Source organism: Strix uralensis, chromosome 5 (assembly GCF_047716275.1).
Source record: "Strix uralensis isolate ZFMK-TIS-50842 chromosome 5, bStrUra1, whole genome shotgun sequence".
In the NCBI taxonomy this organism is placed as follows: domain Eukaryota; kingdom Metazoa; phylum Chordata; class Aves; order Strigiformes; family Strigidae; genus Strix; species Strix uralensis.
Genome location: NC_133976.1, coordinates 83,490,080 through 83,500,782, shown reverse-complemented (window position 1 = coordinate 83,500,782; position 10,703 = coordinate 83,490,080). Strand labels below are relative to the sequence as shown.

At 43.5% G+C, this 10,703-nt stretch overlaps 1 protein-coding gene across 1 annotated transcript; it reads right to left on the bottom strand.

The window, feature by feature from the left end:
* Positions 1-1,710: 1,710 nt before the first annotated feature.
* LOC141944827 (potassium voltage-gated channel subfamily A member 1) lies at positions 1,711-9,782 on the bottom strand. Its single transcript, XM_074872038.1, has one exon. It carries the CDS (start codon positions 9,775-9,777, stop codon positions 8,302-8,304), a length of 1,476 nt encoding a protein of 491 aa, XP_074728139.1. The 5' UTR covers positions 9,778-9,782; the 3' UTR covers positions 1,711-8,301.
* Between the last annotated feature and the right edge of the window lie 921 nt (positions 9,783-10,703).

Sequence of the window (10,703 nt, the reverse complement as noted above, 5' to 3'; positions counted from 1 at the left end):
CGCAAAATTGATCACATCACAGCAAGTATCTCAGTACAGGATATACCAAGGGGTACAGTGACTGCACAGCTGTGGGAAAGATGAGGAATCATAAAGTATGGGATATTATCTTGTTCTCAGCATGGCCAAAGGAACCTAGCAGGAGCATTTTCCACACAGAGGAGGCAACACAGCTAGAAACAGGCAAGGTTTTCCTTCAAAAAATGTATGATTGTGATACAGGAATTGGCATTCCTAGTCCTAAGAGAATGCAGCTTTTTGAGCTAGCTCCATGACAGGATGAGACAGGCCATGAAGGACCTCAGCAGCAGAGGCTCTGGGGGTAGTATTTCACAAGATGAAGTGTGGCCAAGAAGGGAGGAAGTTAGTAGAGGGATACATAAACAGGTTATACGGCAAGTGAATTGTAGATTCAGGAAAACAGGTTACGGAGCAACATTACAAGTTGATCCAAACAATGCAACAAGAGTTTTGCTAAGGACAAAAGGGAGAAGATCGATACTGTAGAGGTGATAAACAAGCATTTCATTTTTTTTACACGGAAAAGAAAAAAGAGGTGATGAGACTTTAGACACACCTAGGGCCAAAAACCCAACAAAACTCAATGACAGTGATCACACTCTTGAAGCCAGGCATGGACATGAGTACCTCATTGATTTAAGAACAGCACCACAGAGCAGCTAACAGCAAATAACTTGGACTAGACCCATTTAAGACTGATAACTGCAAATCGTTACTGTCAGGTCAACAAAACAATTTTTGTCAACTTGTAAGTGAGATTCAATAAGACTGACTAAATATACTTGAAGCTATTGATGAACGAGTATTTCATTGACGAGAGCTTTTCTTGACCAAGAAAGCAAAACAAATAAGTAAATTAAATCACATAACAGGCCACACAAAATGTTCTGCCTCATATAAGGTTAGGGTATTTTCACTTCATTTCACCATATGTAATCAGCACTACCATGTATGCATCCCACTGTTACAAACCGCACCTCTCTACAGAAAGACCTGGCAGTCTTTATAGATGGACTTCTAATACACAATACCTTTGGCATAAAACAATTAGAATTTCTGTCATTGCTTTCTTTATATATAACACAATATTGGGACGTGTCAGGCACGACTGTGTAAGACCAGTCGGCATGAAACACACCTTGAAAAAACAAACCATTTTCAACAGAAAACAAGACCAAGTCAGTTTGACTTGCTTACATTCAACCCAAATCAAAACCCATCATCAGTCAGAGTTCTTCAAAACCTGATTTCAAGTCAGCACTTATATGTTAATACTAGAGGCAGTGGTTCGGATTCAGGAACGTAGCCATAACATGCTAATTGATACCCACAAGCCTTTGGAGAACACAATCAGTAGGCTTACTCTTATTTCCACTGGTTTTGGTGGAACAGAGTGCCGTCTCAGCAGTGAAGGCAGCAGAGTTTGGCCCCAGAACATTACTCGCTCAAGGCTAGATCCAAAGCCTATGGAAGCTAAACCCTTGGATTAATTGTACTGTAAAGCTTGAGTTGACATTTACAAGCCTCTCAAAGCCCACAGTCACATTTCCCACTCACTACATTGCCATTTATTATACCATTCAATAAGAAAACCATCAATGAAGCAACCATTCATTTCAGATAGAACTGGCCGGTAGTGACAGCAGAGAAACCAGACTCCAGAAAATAACCAGACAGAATAATCCTGGGTAAGATCCTTAAAAATTATCTTTAATTGATGCCAAGTATGAACAGATGAACAAGTACAGAAGCAGGTAAAATTGCATAGATGAAAACTATGCATTTCAAATAGTTCAAGAACTCATAACATTAGATGTTCTAAAAATGGTAAAAGTCAAACGATTTCACTACTGGAAGTAAAATGAGCTGTAATGTGACAATGAAGTACATACTTGACCCAAAGTGTAAGCGATTTGTAAATGGTGGAAATAAGTACAGCTGTGTCAGCTTAAATGGTTTGTTGCCCTGATGGTGCACTTTCATATGGAGACTATTCAGTTTATATATTTCACATTGGTAATATCTGATCTTCAAAATCAGAGGTATGTCTGAGAGGTCGTATACAGTTCTAGTGACAGCTGTTATTTATTCATTTCAAACTGACATACTGCAAAAACAATGGTTTACATGTAAAGGAAAGGAAAAAAAGATTTCATCTTAGCAGGTTATAGGTAAGGGTTTGCTGAATTTAGTCATAAAAATATCATTTTTACTTTTGTACAAAAGTAAAATATACATTTGATCCCAATTACATTATAGAAATGTCACTGAAACAATAACATGGATCAAAGACTGATGCACCTAAAGGAACTGAATGCAATGTCTTCATTTTATTATAGAAACTAGAAATGGAAGATGACTTTTTTTTTTTATAACTTGTAGTGACATTTGCTAGAGCCTGTGAGCAGGTGAAATATACAGAATTACATAGATATTAACAGATACTTTGAGACAAATTTCAGTTAAGACCTCAGTTTCATTTTATTTCCTTTGAAAATATCAAAGCATGCTATGCCTTGACAGCATAAATTGTTGACCTCACCGGTGGCAAGTTCACCTGTTCTGAGTGAAACAGTAGAACACCCTGAAGTTTCATTTTTGCAGATACGAATACTGACACCTTTAAGAATACTTGATAAGCATTTCAGGAAAAATAAATTCTCTACACCTGATTAAGTAAAGCCAGAACAACAGAAAACAGAAAAAGAAACTCAGCCTGAAATAAGTCCAACCAAAATTGAAATGTAGGTCCCTGGTTAAAGCATCTCAGAAAAGGAGCCTGTTTCAGACTTGCGATAGGCAGGTCTGGAACAAACTTGCCGTGTTGTCCAATTGCAAGGACAGCTTTCCAATTCCGTCCAGCTCTGTGGCTAGGGAGGGTAAAGCACACTTTGGAGCTGGTTCTGCATTCCTGTGAGTCTGACATTACGGTGACGATCAGTGGCATCAGGCTGCTGAAAACCTACAGGATCAGACCGTTCCTGGAAAAGCTGCAGTACTTCCCTCTTCACATTAGGGGAAATTAATTAATCCAGAATGGCACCCCTCTAAAAACAGTTATCCAGCTAATATTTGGAAAGGAATATATTCTCTCCGTATGTTACATATGTATGCAGAAGATCTTATTCTAAAATACAACTTCCCACCTTTTTCTAACAAAATACAGATGTTCCTGTCCTAGTGCTCATTTTATTTCAGTTAATACATGTGCATGTAAGAAACTGCACTGTCCAAGTGTGAACTATGGAAAAGAGAAACTTGCCCTCAGTTCCTCGCATTTAAAAATAAGCAGGTTTTTATGTTACACTTGGGCTTAGGCTCTCTCATATGAGAAACAAACTTTCTGTACTTCTGACTAATGGAAACAATTGTCCCTTAGTAAAAAATTTGTCATTAAAAGTTGCCACTGCTCCAATTGTTGATTGGGGCCAGTTCAGCCTCTAATAAATGATACACAGCTGATTTGCTAAGAAGGGTCTGATCCCTGAAATCTCTAGTTGGGCAAAATCACTGATGAAAACAAGGACTTTTGCTGAATTTTGTCCTGTCTCAAGTGCTTCATACTGTCTTTCAAGTGCTTGTCCACGTGATCAACAGTACATCAGGTTAAGCACGTGAACAGTTAGAGACTTTGTAAGTGGAAATTAATTTCCTTAGGCCATGATCATTGCCAACTTCCCAGAAGGCAGCAAGATTGATTCTCCTCACACCTGCAAATGTGTAAACCAGGAACAAGGGAAGGAAATCACTAGAATTGTTGCCAGGATCAACATGTTAGCCCTCAGTAAGCCAGGCTGTGAATTTCCAGCACTCACATTCTGAGTTTCGTAGCACATGGCCACACTCTGCCCAGCCACCCCCTGCAAAGTAGTGTCAGTTCCATTACATTTAATGATTACTAAAGGCTTATCCATCTGAATGAACTTGTGAGGCAGATGAGGTAAACTGCATTAAGCCCCATTGTGTTCAGAATTAAAGCAGCCTTAATTCAATTCAGCTTACTTTCCTTCCAAAAAAAATGGCTCCAAATCAGATTAAGGTTGCTTTTATACTGCAACAGAATGTCCATGCTGGGCTTCAATGCAGTTTAACAAATCTACTTTAAATGCACACCTTTCATTAATTCAGATTAGCTTTCCTGATTTCCCCAGTGGAGATAAGGCTTAAGAGGCTCCATGCAGGGAATCTGCATGGGTTTTGCTAGGATGCTGTGAACTCACACCCTGGCTTACTGCACGCTAACTTCCTCGTGAAGACAAGTAAATCCAGTTCATCGCCTCTGCTGGAGTTGCCACACAGAGGATTGGAGCTCTTGGCAGTCTGGCGGCAACCTCTCAGTTCTGTGAAGGAAGGGAGTACAGAGCCTTTCATTTTCACTCTCCCCCTTGCTCCTCTGCCTGTTCACTAGTGCTCTATAGCTAAGTATGGTAGGACCAGATGGGGAATTTTGGCAGCGATACCAGCCTATGGGATTCCTGCCCACTGCCTCTCCACTTCATTCCTGCCTCTGCACTGCAGTGCACTGCTGCCTTGCTCACACCAGGTAAGTTCCCTCATCCCCTTCACTGAGTGGATGAAGAAAAAGCTGTATGGGGACAACTAAGAAGGACAGAGAGGCATAGAGCAGTGGCTGGTAAAGGAGACTTGGGTAGTGACTCCTTATGCTGGAATAGCTGCCTTTCTTCATCAAACTGCAGCCCAACTAAGACCGCCATATCTACTGGTTTCTCTGTCCAGCATAACATGGGCATCGCTTCTGAGAGGTCCCTACCAAATGAGTGAAGGTCTCTTGACTTTCAGAGATGCACTAAGTTGGCCATCAGCTCATCTCCAGTCCTCTTTCACTGACATAAACAACCTCATAGAGCTCATGTGTGGCAAAAAGAAACATATGCCAAGACGGGGAGAAAAAAAAATAAAAAGGAAAGGAAGAAAGAAAGAAAGGGATGCTTACTGGTAAGAACAGGCAGTTTGTTAAGTGCACCTTCAGGCCCACAAAGACATTTCAGCACTCCTGTGTAAAGGGAGTAAGAGCTTTCTTTTTTGTGGTTGCTATTTTTTTGTGTCAAACTTGTCGAAAACACATGCCTATGCTACATGAGGTTAATTCCTGTACTCCATATGTATTGAGATCCTTTGCAGTGAGCTATAAATGGACAAAACAATATTCAGGCTCCCCAAACCACCCCAAGTCCTAATGATCCATCCCAGTCTCCTGACAAAGAATCGCTGCATGCAGCACTTTTCTCTTTACGCATGCAGAATGATTATCATTCTGCTCATTAAACTAAGGTGTGCATACCCAACTGTGGCAGAAGTTACCGAAGTGAGGCCTCATCTCCCAGATGCTACTTTCTGATCGTCAGTCCCACAGCACTGAATTGATTATTGCTGTTTAGTTTAGTCAGTTGGTTGTTTTATAAGCTGAGTGCAGCATTCAAGTCTATTTTGACATGAGAAGTCACATCCTCGGATTCAAGAGTTTGGGAAGATCAGGACCACCAGAATTTAATGGGGAGAGAGGTGTATGATGGGCAGGGGCATGAGCAGGGGACAGGAAGGAAGCTTTACGATATCTACCTAGAGGATGTAATGCCCTGTTTTATCTGATGCTTTGCATTTCTTCCAGGAGTTAGAGCTCCCTCAGTTCTGGATCGCTTTCTCATCGTTAAGATTCACAGAAGCCACACAGTGAGAAATAAAGTCAAGTCTTTCTAGAAACCTGGCAGGTCAGGCTTGTGCGTAACTGCAGAGTTAGGGTTGTTTTTTAACTCTAAGTGCCTTGATTTTATATATACGTGTGTCTGCATAGGTGTGTGATACACATATGTGCAGACACAAATATATATATTTATACACATATATACACATATCTGAAAGATAGAGGAAGGAAGGATCTGTACAATGTGGAAGGAGAAGTGTTCAACAGCAGTTGGCCACATGCTAAGTGCAGAATGAAGATCCTCAACTTTCTCCATTTAAAAAATAAAGATTAGTGCCTACATTAGTTCACATCAAAGGTTATTATCTTCCAGGGCCTAGCAGTCAAGTCTGGCATATTGCAGAAGATACCTTCTCCTAGTGTTGTTTCCCTCACCAGATGATGGTGGAAGTAGTGTAAGGTTAGGGGCCAGAAAGAAAAATATGGCTCAAAGGATCTGTGATAGGATTTAAGATCTGACAGACTGTCAAAAGGGGATGGGGGGGGCAGGGGTGGGAGGACACTGGAAATCCTCTCTCCCCTACTTGCTGGGGAATCCAAGGGAAAGAAAAGCACAGCCCTGCAGCCTGGTTGCCTGACAGGGCGATGCCACAGTTCATACTGGTCCCTAGTTCCTCCTGCGTCCTGCTGTGCTGGAACAGGCTGCCAAAAAGCCATCTCAGAGGGAAAGGATGGGCAGATACAATGATGGCAGCGATGCCTCTATAAACAACCTAGGGAAACTCGAAGTCTTGCATAAACACAACCATGAGATATTTGGCAGAAGCAAATGCTGAGCCCTGCAGCATCGGACTGGCTGGGGAAGGAAGGTATCCCATGGGCGCTGGTGGTCTCTGCCCGCCTCTTCTGCGTCCCTCTCACTCACACTTGCCCTTTCTTTCTTTCTTTTTCTTTCTTTCTCTACCCGCTTCTGTGCTGTGCCCGGAGGCAGCACAGAACTCTCCTGACAGTGTGTTGGTGCCTTGCCCTTTCCTTCGCTGTCTCTGATCAGCTCAGTTCCTGGAGGCACTTTCAGCAATTTAGGGGATGTAAGATAAAGGCACTGCGCAACTATCTAAATCAATCTGTTGAGTCTCTTCAGTGAGTTTTAGGGGAATCAACTAATGACTGCAAAAGAAACCAGCTGCTGCAATTTGGATGCATATAATAGATAAGTTTCATTTACATTCTGAGAATGCACCAAAAAGCATGCATCTGCACCTTTCAACTATAAAGGATACTAGGTTTTAGGTGTTGCTATATATAACTCGACTTCTTAATTTTCCATATAGCTTTCCCTTTAAGGGATGGGATATGTTCCTTTCCGACAACACCTGGACAAAAGCCAACGCATTTCCCTGAGCAATGCAGGAAAACAACCAGGTTTCTCTAATCAGTTCGTTCAGGCCCTTGGTCTATCAAGCACTTTTTTTAATTTTGTTTTTATTGTTATTATTATTATCATCGTTATTATTATTATTATTGAATTCATGCATTAATTAATTCAAGTTACACCTTAATCAAATAGGCCATAATGCTGAATATTTGAACATGCTTTGATCTCCAAAAGTTATTGTTCCCATTTGACTAACATACGCACTTAAATACAGTACTTTAAATTACTAGTCAACGATTTAATAAATTAAGGAGTGCACTTCTGGTGAATGCAAATCAAAAAGAAAAAGAAAAGAAAAAAGAGAGATAAAGGACCTATTTTTAGAAGATTCAGTTCAAACGAAAGCTTATCCGCTATTGTCTGAGGTAACGTTTCAGGCATGCGATTATAAAATAAATAGTATCAAATTCAAACATGCTTATATTAAACTCCATTGTGCTATCTTGCAACAGAGGGGCTTAAAGTTTTGTATCCAGTTCTGGACAGGGAAAAGGAAAAGTGTGTTTAAATCATCTGCACGTAAGAGAACTTAGCAGCATTGCAGATGTTTTGTCTTCAGTTTTGTTTGTTATTTTCCTTTTACAATAGTTCTTCTATGGACAGCAAAAGAGACCAGGCTTAAGTATGTTTTTAATAAGGTGCTGTGTGGATCTGTAGATTGGAAGTATGTAATCTTTCACATAGGGGGCGGAAGGAAAATTGGCGCTCCTTCATAAAAACCACGGCAAATGCTTGCTGCAGGTTTTTGCTAATCTTATTTTTTTTTAATTATTATTATCTGATGCACTTTCTTGCAACTGTGCAGTTTTGCAGAATATTTTTACTGGAATCCATGCATATGCTTTATAGCTCTAAAAACTGTCTTGCTTAGTTTTAAGTTAACTTCATCCAAAAAAAAAAAGGGAGATGGGAGAGGAAAAGTTTAGGTCTAGCGTCATACAGCTTAAAACTAAACTAGTTCAAATGGTTATCATTTACCAGGTGGAAAATGCCTGTTAAAAATAAACAAAATCTTATCTTTCATGGATCCTGGAAGCTTCTTTATCGCTGAGCAAAAATTCGCAATGCAACAATGCATTTACGAGGTAAATAAAGCATTCAAAGACTATCAGTAAAGCATCTACAAAGTGTGACTGTGTCACTAAAGTCTTCAAGCTGTGAGTGGGGATTTTGGTTTTTTTGTTTACACATCAGTCAGCAGCTTGCTTTTATTAACGCAGTTTTGGTTGGCTACAGTGCAGTTGCCAGTTCTGAGATTAGCCTCTCTAAAATTGTCTATGCTATTATTCATATCCTCTTCGATTTCCATGTACTCAGATTTGCTGATTGTGGAGGAGCTGCGGCGACTGAGATCACTGTCAGATGCTAAATTAGGGGAGCTAACGTGAAGTAACTGAGCCTGTTCTTCCCCTTCTGTTTCTCGGTGGTAGAAGTAGTTGAAGTTGGACACGATGACAGGTACAGGCAGGGCAATTGTCAGCACACCAGCGATGGCACACAAGGAGCCTACGATTTTGCCTCCAATTGTCACAGGGTACATGTCACCATAGCCCACAGTGGTCATGGATACCACCGCCCACCAGAAAGCATCAGGGATACTTGTGAAATGAGACTCAGGTTCTTCAGCCTCAGCAAAATATACCGCACTAGAGAACAAGATCACCCCAATGAAGAGGAAGAAGATTAGTAAACCTAGCTCTCTCATACTTGCTTTGAGGGTCTGTCCCAAAATCTGGAGGCCCTTAGAGTGCCGGGAGAGTTTGAAGATTCGAAAGACTCTTACCAGTCTGATGACTCTCAGGATGGCCAAGGAGGTGGCCTGCTCTCCTTTCTGAGTCCCCTCCCGCTCGGCCATCTCGGTGCCCAGGGTGATGAAGTAAGGGATGATGGCCACAATGTCAATGAAGTTCATGATATTCTTGAAGAATTCAGTCTTGCTGGGGCAAGCAAAGAAGCGTACCACCAGCTCAAAGGAGAACCAGATGATGCACAGGGTCTCCACAACAAAGAAGGGATCTGTGAAGATGTTGGATTTGTAGACCTGGGTGGTGTTGTCAGTGCGATGCACTGTGTACTCCTTGTCCTCCTTCAGCTCGGGTAATGTCTCTAGGCAGAAGATCACGATGGAGATGAGGATCACCATGACAGAGACTATTGCAATGACCCTTGCAGGCCCAGAGCTCTCTGGGTATTCAAAGAGGAGCCATACTTGGCGCTGGTACTCCCCCTCCGGCAAGGGTCTCTCCTCATCTTTGATGAATCCTTCATCTTCCCGGAACTTCTCCATGGCCTCCTCACCCAGCTCATAAAATTTGATCTCCTCAGAGAACATGTCCAAGGGCACATTGACCGGCCGGCGAAGCCGCCCCCCAGACTGATAGTAGTAGAGGATGGCATCAAAGCTGGGCCGATTCCGGTCAAAGAAGTACTCATTGCGCAAGGGGTCAAAGTACCGCATGCGCTTCTTGGGGTTCCCCAGCAGAGTGTTGGGGAACTGGGCTAAGGTCTTCAGCTGCGTCTCAAAGCGTAGTCCAGCAATGTTTATCACTACACGCTCACAGCACTCATGGTCATCATGGGCAGCGGGCTGGTAGCTATCCTGGGGGTGGCCAGGTAGCGCAGAAGTCTCATCCATGTTCTCTCCAGCCATCACTGTCATGGTGGCACACGGGAAGGGGGACCCAGGAGCAGGGGAGGAGAAGCGAGGGAGAGGGACTTGAGAGGGGGGAGGAGGATGGAGGAGAGCAGAGAGCCCCAGGGCAGTTCAGGGGAGGGGGAGGAGGGGGAGCGGGGTGGGGGGGGGAGGCTCAGAGTCTGCAGGGAAGGATGATGAGTCGGGAGGGAGAGCTTGAGGAAGGGGTGGGCGAGAAGCCTAAAGGATGGAAATATCCAACAGGGGAAGGGAGAGGTGGGACGAAGGGAGAGGCATCAGGGATGATGGGGGTGGGGGGGTGGGGGGGTGAAGAAAGAGGGAAGAAGTACCTTTAGGGGGGGAAGAGGGCAGGTAAGGTGAGGGGTCCTGTCCCCCAAGCCGGGAGGCTGAACGTCTTATGGAGTGCACCCCCAGGCTGGGGTCCCCTCCCCAGCCGTCTCCTTTTGCCTTTAACTCGATCGGTCCACTTTTCTCGCCGACTCGACCATCGCCGCGGCTGCTGTCACGAAGTTACCACACACACACACACACACACACACACACAAATAAATAAATAAATAGATAAATAAATAAATCAATCACGGGGCGGCTGGGAGGCGAGTCCTTGCAATGCCAACTCAGCAAATTTCCATCGCCTTTCCCCTCCCTCCTCCCCCCCCCCCCCCCACTGCCCCGGTCCTCTCGTGCGCTGGGGAGGGAGGGATGGAGACACTCTGCTTTTGAAGGCATAAAGCTCACTTGCAGGATGGAGGCTGCCAGGGAGGAGAGAAACATAATAAACCAGCCCCCAAGCCCCACAACACACACACGCTCAGGCGCAATGGATTGGCTTTCACACCAGCAAGAACATCCCGCTCTGCCCACTACGGCAGCACATGCGGAGCCCTGCGCGTTCCCACACATCCCCGGACACGCACCGGGGCCTCCACGGC

What these genes read in the sequence shown, in the direction of transcription:
- LOC141944827 (XM_074872038.1), bottom strand. Translation starts at nt 9,777, where the DNA reads ATGACAGTGATGGCTGGAGAGAACATGGATGAGACTTCTGCGCTACCT.